Below are 25,557 nucleotides of genomic sequence, written 5' to 3'. Positions count from 1 at the left end.
AAAATATTTAAAGGTATTGCTAAAGACAATGAATTCTGTCAAAGCTGACTCCTGGGTTTTGGTTAGTTTGCAACTGTATCGATTCCAGTTACTTCAAAACCCAACCTCTTATGGACCTAATACAACTGTTTTATTTTTAAGAAAAGGAACAAGAAACGACAAATCTGAAATTTAAGCCAAGACCCAAACAAACATGCAAACTAACACCAAAGCAAAGGTATTGGATGCCTGTGACCCTTCACCTTTGTAAGGTGAGGGTACAATAAAGGTCTCAGCAGTACCAGTACTAATTGTGCTTGCACCTGTAGCACTACTATAATCTGAGAATTCGGTGATGGTTGGCACCACAGATGTTGTGATTGCTTCGGCGACATAAGTAGGTTCGTGGGAGATAGGAGTAGAACTTACTTCTAAACCCGGTTTGTAAATCACCACAGTTTCTTCGCTGTTTGAGCATGTCGTGGTGGTTGTAGAGGTGATAGTGGAAGTCCAAAAAACAGTGATTGTACCGCAAGATGCTTCGGTTGTACTAGAGGTTTCCCTAGAGACTCCACTGACAACACCGGTACTTTCTATGCTAGTAGAAGTTATCGAATCCGATGTATCGGAAACCGTTTCAACAGCAGCTGAGCGGAGGATTGTAGTTACTGAAGACTCAAAAGAGACTAAAGTAGTTACCGAAGTTGAACCAGAATATTGAGTATCCGAACCGGATAGTTCAGCAGTAAAAGCAAACGTCTCAGATGAAAAGGCTGTGCTGATGATACTGGAAGAATTTGTGTAAGGAGCCTGTAGACTCCTGAAAGAATTGGATGTGGTTTTTGATGCTTTTGAAATCCCTGAGCTGCTGATTGCTTCCGAGCTGCTTGTGGATTGTAAACTAGATAACGATTCCAAGTTGGTGGAGCTGTCGGAGATATGGGAAGTCGAACCTTCAGACGAACTTGAAGCTTCCGATGTTTCCAAACTGCTCGATGTGTCCAGACTGCTCGATGTGTCCAGACTGCTCGATGTGTCCAGACTGCTCGATGTGTCCAGACTGCTCGATGTGTCCAGACTGCTCGATGTGTCCAGACTGCTTGCAGACTCACAAGAAGGCACATTATAGTAAAATGGAATATCTGCTCCCAGCACCCAGGTCGCATCAGGATATTGCACATAAAGCAGAAGTGCAAGAGGCCCGACACTATTATAATAATCCATTTTGAAAGGATAGTAATTTCCTGCTTCCAAGCTCACATAAAAATATGCCCAAGTGTTTGCGTCAGCAGTTAATTGTGCTTCATCCAATGACGTCTTGTACCCATCACAAGCACAATCTGAAGCACTATTTTTACCAATGAAAATAGCAATAAAATCATCGATATCTGTAAGCTCAAATGAATATTCTCCATCTTGTTCAGCGTAGAAATAACCAGTATATTTCATCCCAAGAGGATTTAAAATCATGCTAGTTCCATATAGTTCGTAATAACCGGTATCAATATAATCAAGGTCGAAATCGAACTGCACGTCAGTAACACCATATATCGTACTCAGTGGAGTGGTCTCTTCAACGTGTTGAAGATAGGAAATATCCTGTCCTGTTACCACAGGTATTATATCCACTTGAAGACCGCGAGAAAGCCCTTCTGGGTTACAAGATACTGCAGAATATGATTGACCCATATGAAAAGCTTGAAGGATAATGTAGAAAACTCCTCAATCACCAGGATTTAGCCACCTTAATAATCATGAGAGGCGATCACTGGAAACTCCATTTACGAACCAATTATTATTTAAACTACAAGATCATCCTATTGACTGCACTGTGGGTCAAAAATACGCTTAATCGGGACACATTCATGGAAATAACGCCCCTAGCACTGTATTTTGAACACTTTTCATTTTAATAAATACAGAGGGAGATCGCCTTTACAGGGAATAATACAGCGAGGCGTGGACCTCTGGTTGGCTATTGAACAGCGGGTATTTTTTGTAATCAGGATGTGCAAAATTTTTACTTATCTCAATAAACCCGGTTCTGTCGGGGCTTAAAACTCCACGCATTTATCAGCAGTCTTGAGATAAATGCTTTTCAAGACGCCTTCTAGGCCGTAACATATCCCAACATTGTTGCTATGATTGTGATGGGTCATATTCTATTAACAGCACACCTAGTTGAGGACCTGAAAAAGTCGTCTTCTTGACTGTACAGAGTGTTGACTGCATATGCTACAAACTTTGGTGCTGAGAAAGCTTGACATGGACCGGTTTCAGACTGGCCCCTCGGTGACGATGCCGTACACCACCGCACCTTTAAGGAACACTGGGTTTGCGAAAGCTTTCATCAAAGTTTGTGCATGTTCCACAAACTCCAGTCGTGTAACAGTTTTTGCCCGTATATACAAACATATACATGTAATTACAAGTTTCTTCTGGCCTTGACGGCATCGGACAAAAGCTCCAACACCTTTTCGGTGTCGTTCCATCCTATACAAGCATCAGTAATCGAGCACCCGTATTTCAAAGCATCTTTTCCACCCTTTTCAAGTGGTGGAACATCCTGTCTTCCCTCTTCTATGTTCGATTCAATCATCAACCCACAGATCTTAGTAGACCCTTTCTTCAACTGAGCAGCAATTTCAGCCGCCACCAACGGTTGGTTCATATGGTTTTTGTTGGAGTTGCCGTGAGAACAGTCCACCATGATTCTGGGACCAGGCTTATCGTCGGTAACGATCTTGGACTTGACCAACACCTCCTGACACTCGTCGACTGAAGCTTCGTCGTAGTTGGTACCCTTTTTACCACCTCTCAAAATCACAAAACAGTCTTCGTTCCCTTCTGTTCCTACAATTGCAACCACACCAGGTTTTGTCACCGATAAAAAGTGGTGGGGGTGGGCAGCAGCCCTCATGGCATCAACCGCCACTCCCAAAGTACCGTCGGTACCGTTTTTGAACCCTACGGGGAAAGATAATCCCGATGCCAATTCTCTGTGCAACTGCGACTCAGTGGTTCTGGCTCCAATGGCACCCACCGAGAACAAGTCCGACAAGAACTGGGGAGAAATCGTGTCCAACATTTCTCCTGCGATAGGTAACTTTTTGGTCAACTCCACAAACAAGCCTCTAGCGATTCTCAATCCTTTATTTATTTGAAAAGAACCATCGATTTCGGGGTCGTTGATTAAACCTTTCCAACCAACGGTGGTTCTGGGTTTTTCCAAGTAAGCTCTCATGACGATGTGTAATTCGCCTTTGTACTTTTCGGCCTGGGCCTCCAAACGGGTGGCGTAGTCCATCGCTGCCTTGGGATCGTGAATGGAACATGGTCCGATGACTAAGATCAATCGGTCATCCTTCCCATTCAAAATGTCACAGGCCTGCTCTCTTCCTTCCAAGATCACCTTTTGGTTCTTCTCAGTTAATGGGAGCTCATGTTGTAACAAGTCGGGAGCAGTTAACGGGTCGTAACCTTTGACTGTAAAAAATCGGTTAGTATTTAGTGGTTTAATAATGAGACCGTGCCGATTGGCCAGGCCACCGTGGGGGCGGTGATGATACGTACTTCTCCAGTCTTCTAACCGCGAGCGATCGCCGATGTTGGGGTTTGAGATGAACATGGTTTTGTTAAAACGATGATAAGTTCGTGCTGGTTGTCAAAGTGGACTTAGCTGCAACTTGCTGAAAAAAGATTTGTGGTGATATTCTGTCGACGCAAAAATGAGTAACACCAGAAACTATGGGGACTATGTGCAGGAGAGGGCATCGCAGCACTTTTAATGGCTATTGGCACGGCACGGTGGACCCTTTGCCTGGGTGCGCGCCCCAGCACCGCTCTGTGTATTGACGACATACAAAACATACCATGCTTTAAATTCTCTCAAACACATAGATATACCCGTTGGTTTCGATGCCTTCAACACTAGAATCATCGCATTCCACCACTTTTTCGTCATTGTAGAGCACCCATTTTTCTGCATCTCCAACCGTTTGTCGGATGTAAACCACATAATGGCCCGTGTGCGGTGAGGTTCCTTTGTGACAAACAACCGCTTTGATTTTGTAAGAGCCTGACTGGCCCGTCTCGGCATCCTCCTCGAGCTTCGCCGCGAGCCGCTGCCTCTGCTGGTTTAAGTCGACTGGTGTGGTGGTCTCCACGATTTCTCCATCGTCGTCAGGGTTATTGAAAAGCCACTCCACTGCGGCATTGGCATCATTATTGTTCACCACCAAGGCCTTATTGGCGAGTTTGGCCGAGAATCCCATGGCCGTCAAGTTGTTCACCAGCTCGTCCGAGACGACCACCGCCGTGGTTGGAGCCGAGTCTATCTCTAGGGGCACATCGATATCTTCATCTTCCATATGGGCAAATATCCAGTTCATGGCATCATCGAGATTACTGTTACCGGTGGTGTAAAGGGCCTTGATGCACCGGGGCTCAGGAAATCCCATTTGAAGAAGATTGTTCAAAATCTCCTCGTTGGCAGTAAATTTGGCCGGTTCAGATTTGTCCACTTTGAAGGTATCATCAAGTTCAACTTTGAAACCATTGAGATCGAGCTCATATGGAATATCAATAGGCACATCAATCTTGACGGGGACCCAGTTCTCCAACTTGATTCGTTTGGCATTGAGGATCAAAACTTCGGGAAACGATTTGAATCCACAAGACTTCACCGCTTCCGTGGGCTTATCACAAACTTCACACCTGTATCCTTCAATGACTTCATCAGCACAGTAGTTCCTAATGCAGTCCAACATATTGACTTTTTTGAAAACCTTGTTACCTTCTTCATCAGTACTAACAACCTCGTCTTCTACGTTCACCGATAAATTATCCACAAGCTCATCAGATGCCTTGCCTGAAAAACATTCACCACATAAGAGCTTGTTAGTCATGAGGAACTTGAATGACTCATTGACCTCGAATCCGAATTGCTTATCGATCTTGTCAAGCAAGTAGGTCAAGAACTCAAAAGCATCTTGTTGTCTGTTAGTTTTAAACTCTTCGTGGTCTTCACCCACCAACGACTTGAATGCCATGGGCTTGATCCCCAACTGATAATCTTCACCTTTTGAATTTCCAGGCTTTGAGTACCTTCCAGAAACAAGACCATCGTGGACCTTGAGAAGCTGACTCAATAAGTCCTTGGAAGGATTGGGGACCTTTTCGTAGCTAGGGAACTTTTGGTTCTTGAAGTAGAGTAAATACGGTTGCAAATGGAATAAGGCTTGCACCACCGAGTTTAAGTAGCAGGAGTTTCCTAGGTTCGTCAACCCTGTGAAATTGGATCCGAAAATCGGCTTTAACTTTTCTCCATTCTTACCATCAAGTTGGAATTCCCAGTTCATATTTTGATCCAAGTTGATTTCAGTTAGGTTCTTCTCAGTTTTGACGGTACTGTCCAAGTCAATTCCGTATTTTTGGAGATTCAGCACTAAATTGGGGACTTTCACTTCGTCATTACATTTATAGCAGTAAGCATCGTAATTGTCCTTTTCAGTCGCCGATAACGATCCCAACTTGACTGCCACAGGATGCCCGACGTCCTCAAAGTGCTTCAACGCGTGAGAGTTCCCGGGAATCGTCGAACCAAACTGTTGTCTTCCACACCCCAAAGCTCCACAGTGAAGACAGATCCACAAGTTTTCGACCAACAGACACTGCAGACACTTGGAGATATCCAACGCATCGTTAGGAAACTGCTCTACTTCAATTGAATGCTCACAAGGAAGAATTTCTTGCTCCCAGGCCTTGATCTCTTCCTGACGATTCGATGAGTTAGCTGATATAATGCTATTTGCCAACAGTTGGAACTTGGCGGGAGTTTCATTAAGAGGCACCAGAAGATTCTCGGTGGAGGAGTAAATGGAATAGAAGATGTCGTAGAGCTCTTCTTCTTTGAATTCCTTGATTTCGAGTTTAGCGATTTTAGCCTGTCGTTCGTTGCCATCGTCGTTAACAGAACCATTACCTGTGACTGAGCGTTCTCGTTCTTGCAATGGCTTCAATCTTTTGATGATGTTGAGAAACAAGTCGTGGTTCGAGTCACGAGTGTGTTGTTTTGTATAATCAACATGACTCCTGGAGTACGCTTTGTAGCAAGATAAGCACACATCGAGTCCAACAGAATTGTTTTCGGCGGTATCAAAGTTGTACATGCAATCATCCTTGTAAACCACTGTTCCTGGAGAAACAGCGGCTGGGAAAGACGCTTCACGAGTTGACAAATGGCCATACGACATAGTTTTGATGGTAGTTTGGAGTTTCTCGAGCCAAATCGTTTTCCAAAGAGTGCGAAAATGCGGCAGCAGCATCGCTAGGCGGCATCGCTAGGCACCATATTACCGGTTGAGGGACCCACAAACACCACGGCAGGTCCAGGCCAGTGCAATCCGAGTCGACCACAAATACATTAAATTACCTGTAGTTACCGGTTCCAGCACACTTTCGTGAAATTCCCGCTCAACAGAACTGATCATCAATTGTGCCTCTTCTTCCTCTCGTGCCGAATCGCGACATATAAATTATGCTGCAAACACAAAAGGTTTTTTTCCACAAACATGTTTGGAAAGCTTTCTCATGCACTAAACAGAAGTCCGTCTCATAACAAGCACACCCATGCCGAAAGCAACCCCCATGGCGAGGGAATCACGGGGGTCTACTTCTCCAACTGGTCCATTTATGAAAGAAACCACTTCCCAACCGATATAGACTGGCAGTGGGTAAACCACCTTTACTATGCATTTCTTCTGATAGACACCAATACGGGGAGCGTCTCGTTCCTGGATACGTGGGCGGATGTGGAAGTCCCGCTCCCATCACCACTTGACCCATCAAAGAAGGTACATGGCCTTGTGGCCCAGTTGAGGCAGATCAAGCAGTTGCACCCACAGTTGAAGATAATGTTTTCCATTGGCGGATGGGGATACGACCACACATTTGAAGCTATTACGCATGATGCTCGGAAGCTCGACACTTTTGCATCACAATGTGCTAAGTTGGTAATCGAACATGGGTTTGACGGAGTTGATATTGACTGGGAATACCCTAAAACTGCTGCACAAGGCCAATTGTACTGTCGTCTTTTGGAGACGTTGCGAGAGAAGTTCTGTGAAATCTCCCCCAGCTTGTTGATAACGGCCGCGGTGCCGGGGCTGGAGGAGTACATACGGCACCTTGATGTCAAGCGTATGGATAACCTGCTTGACTACTGGAATGTGATGTGCTATGACTTTACAGGATATTCTTGGTCCCAAAAAACCGGGTTTCACTCCAATCTTTTTGGGGCTAATGGAGACACCGATTTGTGTGCTGACGTCGCGTTGAAGTCGTACGGATCTCGAGGAGTGGCTGCCAATAAGCTTATGCTTGGGATGCCTTTATATGGTCGAAAGTTTGGAGGAGTAGAAGTTCCTGGAATCGGACAGTCATTTGATAAGCAGAAATTCTCTGATGAAGGAATCATCGAGTACGCTAAGTTGCCATTGAACCATTCGAAAGAGGTATTTGATCCCAGAAAAGTTGGAGCGTATTGTTATGACCCCACCACCAAAACCCTCGTTACTTACGATAATGTCGATAGTGCCAAAGTGAAGGCAGTCCAGGTTTCAAGCAGAGGGCTTGCAGGAGGGTTTTATTGGGACTCAGCCGGTGATAAGCATGGTGAGTTGATTCGGACATTTCTGGAGATGTTACGACACCTGAATAGCACTTCTACTCATTGATGTGAATTGAACTAAATGTACATATTATAAAATGGAATCCATTTTTGCAAACACACTCAAAACGGCAGCAATCAATTCTAATTGTAACTCACTTGAAGCATCCTTTTCTATTTCTGTAGTGACTTCTTGACCCAAGTTTAAACCAATTCCAAGAGGACTGGCATGAGAGGTGTTGAATGGAAAGTCAGAGAAATCGTTCAACAACTCATCGGCTCTGGCAAATGCCTGGTCTCTTTTGCTATAGTTCAACGACAACAAAACGTTTTCCAAAACGTTAGCAGCATAAGAACCACTAACCAAGGCGATAGATCTTAACAACTTAAAAGAAGTATCAGTTGGGAACTGATCGTTGCAAATCTGGTCAATATCGATGTTTCTTGAGCCTAGAAGGCACAAGATTCTGGTCTTGATAAACTCTTTAGACAATTTATCAGCAACCGGATGAGTGGCCATATCGAAGAGGAAAAAATTCTTACGTTCGGTTCGTAAGATTCCTTTGTCAACCAACCCTTTGGCCAATCTTTCTCTGACCTGCTTCAATTGATAGTTGATTTTCATCAAGTTCCAAGTTTCACCTGATAATAAGTCTATCCAGTTGGTGACAGATAAATGAGAGTCATCATTCTTCATGATTTGTAATGCCTCATCGAGCAAAACCTCGCCGGTAGGTTCTGTGTCAATCACTTCAACCAATCGGTCGGCCAACTCGAATCGACGTCTGGCAGGATCATTGACCAAGGTGATTTTCTTTCTAAATGCCAACTCCAACAAAATGCATCCTCTTAAAGCATAACTGATGTTATCGTTCCAGAAAGAAAGATACCCTTCTTTGTCCTTTAGTCCAATCAAAAGAACTTCCTCCATCAATGTGAGTAATGGAACTTTTAATTGTCTACGGTCTTGGATATCCCGATCATCGATTCCAATTTTATGATCATTTTGTATGGCTTCAGCTTCTTCGTTGTCGAAAGAGTTGGACGACCGGGGCTTGCTGGCGGGAGCGGATGTGGTGCTGGCGACGTTGGATTTACCTCCACGACGTCTTTGTAAACCTTCAGACGACATGATTTATGGATGAGGTGTTGGAAACTTTTGTGGTGGATATGAATAGCGGATGGGTGCAGAAATACAAGTCGATGGACGCGTATATGGCTATTGGGAAAGCGGGGTGGTTGCACAAATCCAACGGTTATTCAATTATTCGCCACGATTACTGTGTTTAAATGCACTAACAAAAGAGGAACTGTTGCCAAACAAGTTACCGATTGGAAAAAGGCGAGTGTGCGGATGGAGAACATGGTACGCACACGCCATGATTGAATAATTAAATCGTTGCGGTAGCGCCATGCAGGACACAAATAATGGTGATACACATATCATTCAATTTTGTAAATTTTTGCAGTCCAATAGCATGAGTAATAATGTGCCACAAACGAACCTGAGAAGACACGGGGCCAGAGAGTACTGATAATATACGCTATTTAGAACCATATGTGTGCCTTGGAGCCAACAGTTTTGGCTTTACATTACCGAAACTAACCTGGCATCTCGCATCTCAGACCCTACTAAGTATGGTAGTAATATTCCACAAGAGGGCCCAGCTGGTACCCTAATCTCTCCATAAAAAGACAGTGCCAATATATTCATCTCCCTTAATGCTTTTTTATAGTCGTGTATCCACACCGGATGCTCATATTGTTATCAGTGCACCAAGGAAAAACAAAATTCACGTTTATCAGATGACTGTGAGCATAGAACCTAACACGGACGATAAGGTTCTCCGAATATTTTTCATTAGACACGGCCAGACGGATCACAACCTCAAGAAGATTCTCCAGGGCCACGTCGATGTCGATATCAATGCCACGGGCGAAGATCAGGCCGATAAAGTAGGTCAGATGCTCAAGATTGTGAAATTTGATCACTTTGTATCTTCTGATTTGATCAGATGTATCAAGACCACCAAGGAAATCATCAAGTACCAGGACCTTGATGATTTCCGTACCACCTACAACTTGAGAGAACGGGAAATGGGTAAGGTTCAAGGCATGTACATCAAAGATGCTCTCGCGCAGTATGGTGATGGGTTTAGAAATATGGGTGAAACGTCAGAAAAATTGCTCGAGAGAGTCAACAAGGAGTTCGACACCATTTTAAAAGAAGCCATAATTAGAGGTAACAAGAACGTTGGGGTTTGTACTCACGGAGGAGTTTTAATCCAATTTTTTAATCACTTATACAAAGATAAACACTATAAAATGAACACAAAGTTGTTGCCCGAGGACTTGAGGGTCCCCTTCAACACCTCCGTTTCAGTGATAGACTTAGACAAGGCGACTGGTGAAGGACTTATCCAGGCATTTGGTGATACCACACATCTAGGTGCTGATTTGAAGGTTAACAATCAGTTGTTGCGATAAGATTTAATATATTTTTAACTAGATTCTAACTTCTACGGTGTTAGACCTCGAAAACGAAGCATATCTATGGAACGGATCATTTCTCTCTAACTCATATTCAGGGTTTTGCACCTTCTTTTGCTGTCTTCTCTTGTAGACTCTTTTAGTCCACTTCCAAGCTTCTGCTCCCAAGAGAAAACATATTGAAAATCCAACAGCTACTCCCCATTCATAGCCAATGGGCTTGTGCAAAAACACCTTGTCATTGATAACAGGAATATACACCACAGGGAACACTGTCACTACTCCAGCGAAAACCGACCAGAATAAGAATTGGTTTCCCCATAAATCAATGGCAGTTTGCTTCCACCAAGGATTGTCTGTGTCTCCTCTCATACAAAACAAAGAATTAACGGGGTGAATACACTCCCAAGCCAAAATCAAGGCACACCAAGTCATGTTTGCAAAAGAAGCAGCTCTTCCTCGGAAAACCAAATCACAAGCAGCCAAATCTGCAGAGGTGGAATTACAATTCACCCCCAAGTATCCATCTCCCTTTCCAAACAGAATCACCACATAGCACAACAAACAAGATACTGCCATCCAGAAGCCATACACCATCATGTCTATAATAACTTCCCAAGTGAAGATGGTGTTGTTTGGAGGTTGTTCCAAAATGTCTTCAGAGGCCCGTTCCTGGCCCAAACCCATGGCTGGGAAACATGAAGTAACCACCAAAATCCACAAAACTTCTACTGGAGACAATGGAAATACAGAGAAACCACTTTCGTCAATAAATGCCAATCCAATCATCAAATACAACGCTTGGGCGACGTTTTCAGCAAGTAATTGCAACACAAACTTCTGGATATTCGCAGCCATTCTGCGTCCTTCTTCGATCGCGTTCAAAATGGATGCAAAATTATCATCTGTCAAAACAATATCCGAAGCATCTTTAGCAACATCTGATCCATTGAGCCCCATTGCTATACCAACGTCCGACTTCTTTAACGAAGGTGAATCGTTCACTCCATCACCTGTCATAGCACAGAACTTGCCTCTCCGGTGAAGAGCATCTATCATTCTGACCTTGGTTTGCGGGGCGCACCTTGCAATAACCAACGGCAAAACCGGTAAGTTGTCGATTTCTTCTTCGGAAAGAGAATCAAATTCAGATGCGGTCATAACCATTGCTTTCACAACGTCGTCCAGATAGTGGTAAAGATTGTGGGGGATAATTCCAACTTCCTGGGCAATGGCCTTCGCAGTTCCCGGATGGTCACCAGTCAACATGTGGACATTAATTCCTGCTCGGTGGCAAGCCTTGACAGCCCCAGACGTTTCTGGCCTTGGAGGATCATAGATCCCAATCAAGCCCTGGAAAATCAAATTTGACTCAACTTTTTCACGGTTGGAGGTATCAAGGTCATCAATGCTTTTGGTTGCAAATGCCAAAACTCTCAACCCTTGAGAAGAGAGGGCATTCATGTTGTCTTCAATGAAGCTTTTGTCTTCTTCGGTCAACTCGGTTGGTACTTTAGTGTCCCAAGTAGTGGTTGCTAGCTCGTCCCTGTGATGTCCATACCAGTGGGTACAACAACCAAGAACTCTTTCAACAGCCCCCTTAGTATACGCAGTCATGTACCCATCTTTCTCATAAACGGCAGACATTCTTTTGATAGAGGAGTCGAATGGGAACTCGGCTTTGTGGTGGTAAGAACCACTCTCAACAATTTTATCTCGGGGATAGTTTAATCTGGTGGTGAAAACCTGAATAGCAATTTCGGTGGCATCCCCATGAGCTTTCCACACAAGTTGGTCTTGTTCATCTTTTGCTTGGTTGACGGCGGCAATATTGGCCAAAGTAGCGGTCAAAAGCCAATCTTGAAGGTTGGTGGGGATATTTGCATCCATATCTCTAAAATCTATTTCCTCATCAGATTCCTTGATGAAGTAAGGTGAGTGTTTGACGAACATAACATCACCGGCAGTGGGGTTGAAAGGTTCATTCGAATTATCAACACGATAAGTCCCCACATTCGGAATCCAAACCTGCTTGGCAATCATTTTACCCATTGTCAAGGTTCCGGTTTTATCTGAACAAATATCGTTGATTCCGCCCAAGGCTTCCAAAGAATCTAATTTTCTCACAATAACATTCTTATTCACCATGACCTGGGCACCCACCGCCATGGTTATGGTTAAGACCACAATCAAGGCAGACGGGATCATCGACAAGGCCACACAAATGGCGTAGATAGCCACCTCAGTGTTTACAATAAACTTCTGGGATCCCATTACCACTATAGCGAAAATCACTGCCACCCAGAAGAGGAATATAGCTAACCACGATAACTTTCTTTGAAGCGGAGTCCCGACATTAACCCCCAAAACATTACAAATAACATTATAAATGGTGTGGGACCATGCCTTAGGGTATTCTCTTTTTCTGGGTGTTCTGTTATTAGACTTATCAACCTTTTTGATAATAGTGCTCTCACCCTTCAAGGAACTAGCGATTTTTCCAATTTCGGTCTGCAAACCAGTTGCAACCACAATACCCGTTCCCCTTCCCTTGGAAACCACCGAAGATGAATAAGCCAAGTTCAATCTATCTCCAACCGGAACATCTTTAGTGCTATCTGAGTACATTTCCTGATGGTTTTTTGCAACCGGTAAAGATTCACCCGTTAACAAAGCTTCATCTGTTTCCAAGTTCATCGAGTCCACCAACCGCAAGTCTGCGGGAACTGTATCACCAACTTTAATGTGGACAATGTCTCCTGGAACCACTTCTTCAGCAGGAATAGTGGAATCGTCCCCATCTCTAGTGACTCTAGCGGTTGGAGATGATAAAGACCTCAAAGAACCCATGGTTTTCTCGGCCTTTAACTCCTGGACAAAGCCCACAGAGATGTTGATAAATACCACAAACCCTATGACCCCTCCAGATATCCAGTCCTTAATCGCCAAGGCTATAATCATCGAAATTATCAATACAAGAATCATTGCGTTGAACACCTGATGAGCCAAGATCTTGGCGTAGCTGATTTTATCACCGTCTCCCAAAGTGTTGGCACCGAAGTCATTAAGAGTATCTTGAGCCTGGCGAGATGTTAAACCTTGTTGAAGGTCAATTTTAAAACTGGCTGCAACTTTCTCAATAGATAGCCTATATGGTTCGAAACTGGAGTCCAGAGTAATAAGTTTTGTCAAAGATGACGTGTCTGTGAAGGTTCTTTTTTCCTTCAAGTCAGCCATGCTAGATGTTTTATAAACTACAAGAGGTAATACTGCAATCCCGGGGATGTTCACTGTATTTATACTTCGCTGAGGACTTTTATGCCAAGATCGTAGATAAAGAGCATAGATAAATATGCTAGTGAAGAATCCTGTATGTTAGCAATTGCTGGGGTTGCAAGATGAGGTGATGCGTATTAATGGAGTTTCAGACAGCTTTTTTTTAGGGTGTTTCAGGCACCATAAGAAAGGTATGGTGCTGAACAAGTGTTTATGTTGATGAAACTGTCCATAGACACCGTCAGGTTGGGTTTGTTTGGTAAAAACTAAGTGGGTTATGACAAGCTTTTTGCACGCTTTTCTTGTCTCATCTATTTCTTGGACTAAATTTCTTGTCATCTGGTCACGAGATAAACTGTGGAAGGAGTTCCACGAGGGACAAAAGCTTCCAATGTGGCTTTGGAAACTCAAAACGACCTCGGCTTTGTACCAGTAGTCGTATCTAACTATACAAACACATCGTATCTGGGGTGCTTAAATGGCCCTGGACACGACCCAGCCATCAGCTCTCGTTTTTCTTCGAGATGAAAATTTTCAACTGCTTTCGCTTTAAACTCTTCTAATAGTGTTTGTGCTATGCCACCCATATATTGTGTGGGTGGACATAGGTACCCCATCAGACTCAGCTATGTTGGCCAAACAAAGGCTTGATTCGCCAACTTACTGAAGATTTGCATTTCGAAGGTTTTATTACCTTTCTGTGGTAATCAAAATTCAAAAAACTTGCATAAAACAAACAATCCCTTAATGGAGTTGGCCTGTCCTACCATGACACTCTAACCAAAGGCTTGGGAGCAAAGCTTAGGGAGATAATTGTAGTTTGTAGTTTTGTGATCTTCTAACACTTGTTTGTAAGATAATCGTGAAGAGGTCCTTCAACTACTTGAAAGTAGTTAAGAGGCTATACTTATGTTCTGGAGCAGAAAGGTAGGTCATGACAATGGTACTGTGGTATGTGTTCTCTCATATTTGATGATGCTTCATCAATCTCTTAGCTCGCACTTTTCAGTCGTTGAATTTACCGATCCACAAATGCAAGATCACCAAATCATAGACGCCATTGATTCAAAACAGTTTCTACGTGCTTCTTCGCTCATCAAGGTAAAACTGGCCAAGTTCCCGAACCAAAGCTACTACGTGGCGTTGGCAAACTACCTACTTTACCGCCAGGGGAATGTAAAACAAGCCTTGGATGAATGTGCTAAACTATTGACCAAGACTCCAAATGATCCAAGAACCACAGACCTATTGTATATAATTTTCATGGAGCTGGATAAAATAAAAGAACTGAATGAGGTCTATGAGAACGTCATCAAGAAGTTTCCCAACAATTGTCAAGAACATGTAACCCAGTGGTTTCAAAATTCGGTTAAGTATGGCAATATTAAAGCCCTCCAAAAGTCATGCTTTCATTTATCCAAGATCCACGGCGAACCAAAGTACAAGATGTGGGCAGCTTTCTCCAGCTACTTGTTGGCGAATGAGTTGAGAAATGATGAAAAGCAGTACAACCTATTTTGCACATTAGGGTTTAGAATCATAGAGGGAATAACTCCACTGTCAACACAAGAATTATTTGTGTTTGTGAAGGTGTTGGACAACAACAAACCAAAGATCATTGAGTATATCGAAAGTTACCCTGGTGTTTTGGACTTGGATGTCAAAATTGAGTATTTGTCTGTTTTGCACTCGTTGAAACAAAACCAGAAGCTATTTGATTTTACCGCCAGATTATTATTTGATCAAGAGTTCAACGATTTCGATACTTGGAAACTATACATAGAGTCTGGGTTTGAACTAGGAAAGCCATTCGAACAATTGGAAGATTCCATAAAAGCCTATAAATGGTCCAGAAATTCCCAATTGGCTTTGCTCGAGTTGAGTAAAGTGTATCACAACTTGGAAAAGTTCAATCACTATAACTTGGCATACTACGACAAGTTCAACACTAAAACATGCTGCTTTTCTGATCTAGCAAGTTACAACGTGAATAACGAAAGTTTAGTCAACGGCATCAAGGAGGTCAATAACAATCTCGAAGACCAGGAAATCACTACTTCGAATTTGAATTTGTTTGTGAATAACCAGAAGCTTTTGCACCACTTTGGTATGGTCAGTGAGTCATTCTATGATTTTAACTGGAGAATCTATAAACAATTCCTCCCTTTATTAAAGGAGAAACTTGACACAGATTTCTACCTTGCCAACGAGTTAATTGTCATGAACGTCATACACTCGTTAGACACAGACCAGTCTTTTGAAAATGTATTGAAAAATGTGATTGTATTGAACTATCTTGTTTCAAATGATCCATTGGACTACAAGGTAAACTTATGGCTCATAAAGTTGTTCAGACTTGTTGGTTTGATACCAGAAGCTCTTCGAATATATGAGCTTTTGAAAGTAAGAATGATGCAACATGACTCCTTGGGTCATTTGATTTTGGAAGATGTCTCAACTCTATACCCCAATAAACTGATGCTCAATTATCTGGTGAATATCTACCGGTTTTATTTGACCTGTCAAGAGGACTTGAACGAGAATTCTTTGAAGGCTTTTGATAATGGAGCCTACAATAAACTTGAGAACTTCCTCAGCTTTAGCAAGCGGTTTAAATTCTCGTTTCAATACTTTGAATGTGTTTTGGAAACATTCAAAATGACCAAAATACTTGGAGACAAGAATTATGAGAATCACTTCTTCAACAAGTTTTTTGAGATTGAAGAAACTATTCAAACTGCTGAGCTAACCGATAATAGAGACAACAAAATCTTCTGGAAAAGCCTTGGCTTCAAATCGGAATTTGTTGACCAGTTTGAATCCAAATTCACTGCGGTGAAACAAGATAAACAAGCCCTTTTGAAGTTGAAATATTTTAAAGAGTCCTTGATCCTTCAACCATCGGAGATTCGATTCAAAGCATTTAATAAGTTACTTCCAAATGTTCAATTGACCAAATTCGACTCCTGGTTAATGAAAGTGTACTTGAATTTGTTCAAGTTAAACAACACCTTGAACAAATCCGAATTTGAGTCTACCATGAACTTCTTGATCAAGAACTTGAAAATCACCAAAATTCCTATCACTACTGAGTTCCTCTCAAGAGAGCTCAACCATCAAATGAGCAGCTTGTTTCAGTTGGTGAGGTACACCCTGAATTCAAAGAACAAGCAGGTGGTCAACTTGGGAGCTGCTTTATCGAGACAAATCGACACTTCCTACAAGCAAAAGCAGATGGATGCGTTGAGCTCCTGGAAGATCCAATTGGGAGATTTCGAGTTGGATATCACAAAAGAGTTTGTCGATGATCAAGTTGATAAGCTTCATGATGCGTTCATAAAAGCTTCGTATGTTCATTTGAGATAAACACCATGTATATATACAGAATAGAATGCAACATATTGGAATTATGTAAGGTGTCATTTCAAACACTAATGTTGAGTCCCAACATCATGGCCATATCATTGATACGTTGAGTACCTTGACTCAACAAGTATTTTCTGTAAGCAAGATCGTGCTTTTCCTTGATTTTGAACTCATATCTCAAAAACTTCATTAAGTCATCTCTCTCATGATGCTTATAAATCAGTCGTACCACCTTCCTATAGATTCCCTTAATCTGCTGACGAAACAAGAACTCTTCAAGGGAAAGCGTAGGCCCTAGAGACTTTAGGGCAACTGGAGAAGGTCTCATATACAACTGGAGATGCCGAAGTAAATTGCAGGAGCGCGAACTTCAGTCACCTGGTTGCAAGATCAAGTATGAAGGAATGAAAATAAATGATTTGGGCCTTGTATAGTGGTGTACAGACGTCGAAGGCTGGAGCGAAGGCTATAGTTAAACTGGTTAATGAACATGAATAGTCGTTAAATATGCTATAAATTAATTGCTAGTTTTTCGTTTAAAAGATGGTAAGAGTCCATCGAGCCTCCATCTCCATCTGAGTTTATTTTGCAAAGTGGTTATCCAGTTCAACTCCTGAAGCTCTCCAATATCTGTAGACAAGGATTTTGAATTCAAAAACTGGAGTCTTGAGATCAAGTTATTGGAAAAAATCGTCCTTTTATCGAGAGATCTAAGTTGAATTGTTTTGAAGATGTTCAAAAGCTTCAAGTTTTTCAGCTCTGTCATGCTTGATGAAGAAGTAGTTTGTGGTTCTCGCTCAACTTCCTGGGTATACAATTCGTTCAAGAAATCTTCATACACATCGATACACTCGAAGCATATAAATTCATTAAACACATCGTTCCATTCGTTGATCTTATTGTGCTTGATTCGTTTGTTGTTTATGAGAGAACTCATTTCATATAGTGGCTTGTCACATATGTCACAGTACTTGAGTAGGTTTTTTCCCGGGATATGGCCAAAGATTTGTTCTAAATCTTCATGTTCAGCCGAGATTCTTCTTTTTTTGAGCTCACCTCCCAACCGCTTTTTGAAGTTGGCGAGTGATTTCTGACGTGAGAAATTGGGCTGCAGATTGGGTATTTGTTGTGGCTTCATGTAGTCTTCTACAAAAATTATCGGCTCTTCCGCATCTTCAAAACTATCATCAATCTCAGTGGTCATGTTTTGAGAAGTTAAGGTGTCAATGGAAGTGAAGCTAGCATCTCGAGCCGAAACGTCTTTGTTGAGTGGACTCGTGACATCTCTCGCTGCCTTAAGCTCCAAAGGTAAAGCTTTATTATCAAGAATGCTGGGCAGTGATCTGGATCGATTGGCGAGCAAGTCAGGCTTAGATCGCTTACTGAGCTTCAGGGGTTGAGACTTCAACGGCGGAGGAAACGGTAACGACGTTAGCGTCGTGTTGTCAATAAGATCTAGCCGTGAACTTTGTCGGTCAATATGGACCCGATTACCACTCATATGAATTTTGTTGGGTATGTGTATAAAATTATTTATGGTATCGTCTAGTTGTTTATGTCGCGACTTTTCCTCACACTAAAAAAACGGTTATTTTGCAGCTCAATGCAGGGAAACCCCAGGTTCTAAAGTAAGTGATCTCTTGTTGATAAATAGTATACATAATATACACCCTTCTATTGATGGGTTTGGTTTTCACGAAGTGGATGATGTGACTCGAGATGACCTACCGGAGGACCGAGAACTGAGCAACGTCAAGTAGCTTGTGTCTCCATCGTCAGAATCGTTGGCCCAGTCTTGGATATCATTAAATATCCGTTCACTGATAGACTTATCTAATTCCAATTCCTGTTGCCTCATTTTGAAGCTTAAGGCTTCACACATCTCTATGAGGATTGAAACCCCGTTGAACTCCTGCCTTCTTTTGAACTCAATGATAGGCTTTAAGTTATCAACTTTGGTGAACCTGATTTCAAGCACATTTAAAAGGGGCAAATAGTTGGCATGCAATATCAAAGGAATAGATTGATTAGTTACCAAAGGACAGCTGTTCACTGATATTCTTTGGATGGAATAGTTGCAGTAGGTCGTCAAATCCCATAGAGTTTTATCTGTGATATGACAACCAGCCAATCCTACTGTGTCCAAATTAACATTATTTTTAACCAATGTAGAAACACCAGCATCTGTTATTAAGTGGCCCTTGGATTTTCTGCCAAGGTTTATAGATGTGAGCTTATGACAGTTTTTCCCTATATGGTAGATTCCAGAATCAGTAACTAATTCACAACCTCTGATATCCAAAACTTCGAGGTTTGGACACTTTGTACTGATCATAATCAAGTAGTCGTCATCCAAACACTTAGATCCACAAATGACAATCTTCTTGATGTTTTGGCCATACTCGAACATTTCCGGGGTAGGTAAAAACCTAGGACACATGAATACTTCAATTGTTTGCAAGTTCTGAAATTGAAGACTGTATAACACGGGTTGGAGACACTCGTTGGTCAAGTGGAACATCTTGTATAATTTGAAGTCTGTTGGTTTAAAGTTGACAGACTTGGGAACATTTTGCACAAATGTTTTGAGCTTGTGTCCATCTTCAAAATAGAATCGTTTCCCCAAGATTTCATTGGCAACCGAATTGAATAACTTATTCACAAACAAACAGTTATATAACACGTTGGTGCAATTGTAGTCTTTACTGGTATCGATTTTCATGGATTCTTCTGCTAATCTTTTGTTACCATGGATTAACAAAGCATGGTTGTAACTCAATGGTTTCCTCCTTAGAGGAGCCAATTCTTGAGGCGAATTGTCATTTTGAATAGCAGCATAATCAAGGATTTTATGCACAATTTCCGGAATATCAAAGATGGAAGGAGTTCTAGGTGACCACTCTTCTACAAGCCTTAATTTCTTGGGTTTGTAGTCGTCGAAAAATTTTCCGGCTTGTTCTAAGAAACAGTTTTTTGGAGTCAATGGGTTAGGTGATGACAAGGGAGTGTTGTTATCATCCATCAAGTCCGGTAAGGACTCCAAGTCAAAGTCTGAATCTGAATTGGAAGTGAAGGAAAACTCTGAGTCCGAGTTGAACCCATTGAGGGCATATTTGTTTTGTGAAGGGTGAAATTCACAACTGGATAATTTTATGGTTGGCTTTCTTCTTCTGATTCTTCTCTTGGAAGTAGGATTGTTCAAAGTCTTGCTTATTGCTGAAGATGATATGCTTGGTATAAATGATACTGGATGATCTAGAGATTTAACGGATTTGCTTCTCTTCAATAGCCTTGAGTCGAGTTCCTGGATTTCCACATGTTCAGGTGAAAACTGGTAAATTCTATTGCTTGAGTCACCATGCGAAAGTACTGGCCTTGTAGTATTGAAACAGTTCTCCATTTGTTCTTAAAAATGCAAGTTAGTCAAGATGAATTAAAAGGTTATATGAGGAAATAAAATTAGGAATTAATGAAAGACTGGGGTAAGTTATCAAAGGATGCTTTCCGGAGAATGAGCTTGTTGAAGTTTCAAGTGAATGAGTCCAACAAGTGTTATGAAATTGAAAATACCAAGGCTTTATGGATTTTCTTGACTTCTAGGTTGCTAGCCAGGAAAATGTATAGAGTGTTCTCTCACAAAAAATTTCAGGAACAAGCCAAATATATATATGTGAGCCCCTGAAGTTAACGACGAAGTAGACCAACCAGCCAATGTACAGCTGCTGAATATCGGTTATTATCCAGCTTTTTACAAACAGATTGCGAAAATCTTCCAATGCACCAGCCGTTTTGACAGAATTCATTTTCGCAACATTTAATGGCTGGCTGCAATTCCCCAATGCGGCAATACACCAACCCCCCTGTAAACTAGTTTTACTGGCTCATAAACGCTATTGGGAATTTAGGTCAAGTATTGTTTTGGGATCTGGCAATTGTCTACAGTTATTTTAATCGCTTGCATGTAAAATACACAATAGAGATTGACTCTATAAACAATTTGAGGTAGGTCTATTTATCATGAAACAAAGACATTTGATCCGATTAGGAACGGGTACTGCAGTTTCACGTGCCCCACACTCAACTATTTAAACGACCTTTGAGGTTGACGAGCGGCTAGTGGCTTAATTAGTTCAAAGCCAGGCCCTTTCGCCAGACCTTAAAATTGAACATTCCTGGCTTATCACATACGAAGCAAGCACAGGAGCGTACACCCCACCATGCAACAGCCAGGTATCTATAATCTCGTCTAAATTATTTCGTAGGATGTATGGGAGTCACCGCCTCACATTATGGACACTTCTGAAAATACGTAAATTGATTCTTGACGTGGAGTATTTTTCGTGAATCTCACTAAATGCAAAATCATGCTGGCTGCTTGAGACTGACAACCAACATAATGTTTTTGGAAATGTCATTAAGCGACAGACGATGAAAAAATACTGCAATTGAGAGTCGGACAGCAGCCACCTAAGGTGATACACCAACAGCCCTATTCAAAAATATAGGTAATAGGGCGTGTTCCTATTTTTTTGATGAAGGTAAATCTGGGCTTTATTGCAAATATTTTGCCAGATATCTGGCCACTTTTACCCTGTCCAACTTTGGACACGTCTGAACATGTAACAAGTTGTCTGGCAGATCCATGTATTTGGCCGCCCAGATTAGATTTACTGGTTGTTTGTAGATACGGGAAGAGGTGAGGCGTCGAGGTGCAACTGCTTTGGAAAGGTCGCACCCTCATGGAATCACATGACTAGAAAGTGGCCAGCGTTGTGGTCGTGTATAGAGGTTTTTAGCAGAGTTAGCTGAGCATAGGTAAGTGGTGACACCGGAAAAAGAAGCCCATGACCCTTATTTATCCGATTGGCGAGTTTTTCCGGTGATTATTACATGTTGCATGCAACTTTTTCGCGGTGGGAGTGTCGGTACCCTCGGGAGTATCTTAGTTCCGGGGGATATTAGAAGAGCGCGGTGGCCTTGTCCCCCACCACCCAGGGGCCACACCCGTGAACCCCCACGACCTTCAACGGCTGATATGCACCCTCGGTAAATAACCCCCTCGGATATCTGCTAAACCCGACTTTCTTTTTATCGATCGCGCAAATAGGTCCGGCACCCGTTGACCTAAAATCTCCCACTCATCTTATCCACAGAAAAATATATAATACTGATAGCACGGGAAAAACGTTCAAATAAGGCATCATCCATCACACCATGCCCAAGAAGTCCGCAAACACCTCGAAACAAGCGTCCTTGTTTGACATTCGGTTGAAGAATCACGAACATGATGTCTTGATTCTCAAGGGCCCTCCTGATGATGCTGCCTCAGCCCTTCTTTCAGGTAAAATTGTTTTATCTGTAAACGAACCGTTTGCCATCAAAAAGCTCAACCTCGAACTCTACGCCATGCTTCGTCTACTGTTCACTGATCTGGTGATTACCACCAAGGGATCTTATCCCAAAAATGTTCGTCATGAGCGTAAGATTTATGACTATCACTGGGACAACAGTGAAATCAACAAGTACTTGAATAACATGTACGAAAACAGCGGGCTCTCTGCTGGAATCAACGGCCCTGGTTCAGCGTTGGCCCGTACCAGTTCCACCACCTCGTTGAAAGGGTTGGGAGGTCATTTTCGTTCAAAATCGTCTTCTAACCTTGCCAACCTCAGACCTTCACCCACAGGAAGTTCATCGAACCTCCTGATGCTTTCGTCGTCCAACGCTAGTTCCTCCAGTCTTGCAGCCTTGGGATCACAGCGCTTAACAAACTACACGCTCGTGAAGGGCAACTACGAGATTCCCTTCAGTGCTATTCTTCCTGGTAGCATTCCAGAATCGGTGGAAGGATTGCCCGGGGCATCGGTAGTGTATCACCTTGTGGCCACCATCGACAGGGGAAAGTTCCACTCCCCCATGGTTGCAAAAAAACACCTTCGAGTGGTTAGAACTCTAACTACTGACTCGGTAGAACTCCTGGAAACCGTTGCTGTTGATAACACTTGGCCCAAGAAAGTCGAATACTCACTCACAGTACCATCCAAGGCCATTGCTGTCGGCTCGGGCACGCCGATAAGCATGATGTTGGTGCCACTTCTCAAAGGATTGCGTTTGGGAGAAATTAAAATCGCCTTGGTTGAATACTATTCGTATATTGGGTATGTGCCTCCAGTGAAGAACGTCGAACGAAACATTACCGAAAAGGTGATTCCTCGTCCTTCTGAAGACGACCTGAATTTTCAGCTTGATAAGTGGGAGCTTCAGACGTTTTTGACGGTTCCTCCGAGTTTATCCAAATGCTGTCAAGATTGTGACATTCTCACCAACATCAAGGTCCGTCATAAAATCAAGTTTACAATTGGACTTGTGAACCCCGACGGGCATGTGTCTGAGTTGCGAGCCTCCTTGCCGGTGCTGTTGTTCATTTCTCCATTTGTCACAGTAAGATCTGGGGTGGATGATGAGGTCAGTGATGGTGAGTTTGACGAAGTGCTCTTCTCGGGAGACCGCACCGGAAGTCACACCAGCTTGGTCGAGGCCGGTGTTGCTGCTGGAACCATCACCGGAACCAGCAGTACCGCCATCCGGTCCAACTCCTCATCATATACTGATTTCTCCGGGTTGGTGGCTCCTCCCATCTATGAGCAACACATCTATGACAGACTCTGGTCAGATGTCTCACCTATTGAATCTCCCATTACCTCTGGATCTGTCACTCCTAGAGAGATCCCTGCGCCCCTCACGGCCGTCCAGGACTTTAACATGTCTCCTATCGACAGTGTGCAGTTGAACGAGAACTTGCGACTTTTAAGTCTTCAACGACAATCACAAGAACTGGGCACTTCAACTCCCACACCCTTAGCAACCCCTACCCCCGAACGTGCCACCTTCAGTCTAGATGAAGAAGGAGACTACTTTGCTCAACGAAGACCCCCTTTGTCTTCCAACAATGTACTTATGTCTCCTGGAGCTTTCAGTCCCGTTCACTTATCTCGTACTCAAAGTGAAAGTGTTTTAAACATTTCGCAAGTCCCATCGTACCACGAGGCCATCCGCCAGCCAGATGAGGAAGAGCTTTCTCCCGCCTATGAACCTCCACTCCCAGGCTCTAAGATCAACCTCGATGAGGCCAATAAGACATTTGAACAAACTACTCGGTCCAGTCGTCCTGGGTCTGGTACAGTTTCTCCGGTGTCACCGTTGCCCAGTAACTTGCCTCGGCCTGGAGCACAGAGAAGGTCCTCAAGTTCTGGCTGCTCCGACTTTTCTGCACCCGATGCTTCCAGTCAATCGACTGTTAGTGTAGCCATGCCATCGAGTAGGGCCAGTGATAGAACTGCGGTTCTTGGAGGATCTGTGCCCATCCGGTCGAGTTCCTCCTTGAGTCTTCACAACGTGCATTTTCTCAACAAAAAGAAGGACAAACGGTGATAGCATGACGCTTGTTTATTGCTGTAACCATCAGGCTTATTTATTAATTAGGGATTCTATTGCATAATACACAGATTTATAGATTGCAGCCAAAAGTCGCATTCGCGACTTGAGAATTCAACAACTACATGTTTAGAGACAGAACCAATCTTTATCTATCGTACCGGCGAACCATTCCTCGTGGAGAGCTCAACAGCACGCTCTCTGGTGCGACCACTCGACTCTCTTCCGATCGATTTGATTCTTTTGAAGAGGAGGAAGGGCTAATTGGTAGAAGGAGAAACAGACCTCAATATAAGGATGATGACGGGGCAATTGAACTACAAAACATTGCTCCTTCGATTTTCGACATTCTGAAACATATCGACGATAACCTAGAATCTATCAAGACACTGACGTCCGAGTTGAGCTCTTTGTACAAGAAATTGTTGATCACGAGCTCAAATGACAAACCCGAGATCGAAAAGAAGATCGAGGGCTTGAACTATGAGATCACCAAGAAGTTTGAAAACTCGTACGTTTTGATCAAGAAGTTCGACTTCCTCCAGAAGAATCACCAGCGCCTTCACTTGAACTACTCCAACAACGAAGTTAAAATGATTGAAAACTTCAAGAAAAATTATGCCTTAAAGATCCAGAACTCCTCTTTGATCTTTCGAAACCTTCAAAACAACTACATCAAATTTCTCAGAGATGACGACTATGACGACTTGAATGATACCAGCTTCAGCATGAGAACGTCTCATGTCAATGCCGATGAAAAACAACGCCTTCTTCTCCAAGAAGAAGAAACCAAAAACATCGAAAACTACTCCAAGCAGGTGCTTCAGGAGACCCAACAACAACTCCAACTCCAACGACAGCCCAGTGACCAGATCATGGCCCAGAGAGAACGCGAAATCTCCAAGCTCGCCATGGGGATTCTTGAGATCTCCACCATATTTAAGGAAATGGAGAGTTTGGTGGTGGAACAAGGAACGATTTTAGATCGAATCGACTACAACATCACCAACACTGCCCAGGATGTAAAGGACGGTAACAAAGAGCTCCTCAAAGCCAAGAGCTACCAATCCCGAACCACCAAGTGTAAAATCATCTTTCTTCTTAGTTTGGTGGTGTTTGCCTTATTCATTATCGTGGTTGTAAAACCTCATGGAACCACCAAATATGTCGAAAAGCCCCCCTCGGACAAACCGGTTTCTGAGGCACCCGTTAATGACAGACCATCAGTGGATAGACCAGAAGAAGACATAGGAGAACACAAGGATCCAGACCTTAACATTCCCATAGGAGATTCGCCCACCTGAACCAAATAATCTAAAGTTTGAAGTAAATCAGCTAAATAA

The 25,557-nt window shown here is 42.8% G+C and overlaps 11 protein-coding genes across 11 annotated transcripts; 4 read left to right on the top strand and 7 right to left on the bottom strand. All coding sequences in view use genetic code 12, as the record gives it.

The window, feature by feature from the left end:
• Positions 1-2,404: 2,404 nt before the first annotated feature.
• On the bottom strand, positions 2,405-3,607 carry ARO3 (3-deoxy-7-phosphoheptulonate synthase; the record flags this gene model as incomplete). Its single annotated transcript, XM_006684519.2, has 2 exons — positions 2,405-3,465; positions 3,553-3,607. The coding sequence occupies 2 exons, from the start codon at positions 3,605-3,607 to the stop codon at positions 2,405-2,407; spliced, it is 1,116 nt and encodes a 371-aa protein (XP_006684582.1).
• A 250-nt stretch (positions 3,608-3,857) lies between these two features.
• Positions 3,858-6,233, bottom strand: ubp14 (ubiquitin C-terminal hydrolase Ubp14; the record flags this gene model as incomplete). The annotated part of the gene is made up of 1 exon (XM_006684520.2): positions 3,858-6,233. The coding sequence occupies one exon, from the start codon at positions 6,231-6,233 to the stop codon at positions 3,858-3,860; it is 2,376 nt and encodes a 791-aa protein (XP_006684583.1).
• A 318-nt stretch (positions 6,234-6,551) lies between these two features.
• CHT4 (Chitinase 4) lies at positions 6,552-7,715 on the top strand (the record flags this gene model as incomplete). Its single annotated transcript, XM_006684521.2, has 1 exon — positions 6,552-7,715. One exon carries the CDS (start codon positions 6,552-6,554, stop codon positions 7,713-7,715), a length of 1,164 nt encoding a protein of 387 aa, XP_006684584.1.
• A 24-nt stretch (positions 7,716-7,739) lies between these two features.
• VPS74 (Vacuolar protein sorting-associated protein 74) lies at positions 7,740-8,780 on the bottom strand (the record flags this gene model as incomplete). The annotated part of the gene is made up of 1 exon (XM_006684789.1): positions 7,740-8,780. One exon carries the CDS (start codon positions 8,778-8,780, stop codon positions 7,740-7,742), a length of 1,041 nt encoding a protein of 346 aa, XP_006684852.1.
• A 674-nt stretch (positions 8,781-9,454) lies between these two features.
• On the top strand, positions 9,455-10,135 carry PSN45_003173 (phosphatase, carbohydrate metabolism; the record flags this gene model as incomplete). The annotated part of the gene is made up of 1 exon (XM_006684791.1): positions 9,455-10,135. The coding sequence occupies one exon, from the start codon at positions 9,455-9,457 to the stop codon at positions 10,133-10,135; it is 681 nt and encodes a 226-aa protein (XP_006684854.1).
• Positions 10,136-10,153: 18 nt separating this feature from the next.
• ENA2 (P-type ATPase) lies at positions 10,154-13,375 on the bottom strand (the record flags this gene model as incomplete). The annotated part of the gene is made up of 1 exon (XM_006684522.2): positions 10,154-13,375. One exon carries the CDS (start codon positions 13,373-13,375, stop codon positions 10,154-10,156), a length of 3,222 nt encoding a protein of 1,073 aa, XP_006684585.1.
• Positions 13,376-14,446: 1,071 nt separating this feature from the next.
• MDM20 (mitochondrial distribution and morphology) lies at positions 14,447-16,780 on the top strand (the record flags this gene model as incomplete). The annotated part of the gene is made up of 1 exon (XM_006684523.2): positions 14,447-16,780. One exon carries the CDS (start codon positions 14,447-14,449, stop codon positions 16,778-16,780), a length of 2,334 nt encoding a protein of 777 aa, XP_006684586.2.
• Positions 16,781-16,838: 58 nt separating this feature from the next.
• PSN45_003170 (uncharacterized protein) lies at positions 16,839-17,108 on the bottom strand (the record flags this gene model as incomplete). The annotated part of the gene is made up of 1 exon (XM_006684524.1): positions 16,839-17,108. One exon carries the CDS (start codon positions 17,106-17,108, stop codon positions 16,839-16,841), a length of 270 nt encoding a protein of 89 aa, XP_006684587.1.
• Positions 17,109-17,297: 189 nt separating this feature from the next.
• On the bottom strand, positions 17,298-18,281 carry PSN45_003169 (uncharacterized protein; the record flags this gene model as incomplete). Its single annotated transcript, XM_006684525.1, has 1 exon — positions 17,298-18,281. One exon carries the CDS (start codon positions 18,279-18,281, stop codon positions 17,298-17,300), a length of 984 nt encoding a protein of 327 aa, XP_006684588.1.
• A 192-nt stretch (positions 18,282-18,473) lies between these two features.
• On the bottom strand, positions 18,474-20,180 carry AMN1 (Antagonist of MEN (Mitotic Exit Network); the record flags this gene model as incomplete). Its single annotated transcript, XM_006684526.2, has 1 exon — positions 18,474-20,180. The coding sequence occupies one exon, from the start codon at positions 20,178-20,180 to the stop codon at positions 18,474-18,476; it is 1,707 nt and encodes a 568-aa protein (XP_006684589.2).
• Positions 20,181-21,994: 1,814 nt separating this feature from the next.
• PSN45_003167 (uncharacterized protein) lies at positions 21,995-25,518 on the top strand (the record flags this gene model as incomplete). Its single annotated transcript, XM_006684530.2, has 2 exons — positions 21,995-24,207; positions 24,348-25,518. The coding sequence occupies 2 exons, from the start codon at positions 21,995-21,997 to the stop codon at positions 25,516-25,518; spliced, it is 3,384 nt and encodes a 1,127-aa protein (XP_006684593.2).
• Between the last annotated feature and the right edge of the window lie 39 nt (positions 25,519-25,557).

The sequence above is a fragment of the Yamadazyma tenuis genome, chromosome 4 (genome assembly GCF_029203305.1).
Source record: "Yamadazyma tenuis chromosome 4, complete sequence".
Lineage (NCBI taxonomy): Eukaryota > Fungi > Ascomycota > Pichiomycetes > Serinales > Debaryomycetaceae > Yamadazyma > Yamadazyma tenuis.
This window is presented reverse-complemented; position numbering and strand designations above follow the sequence as displayed.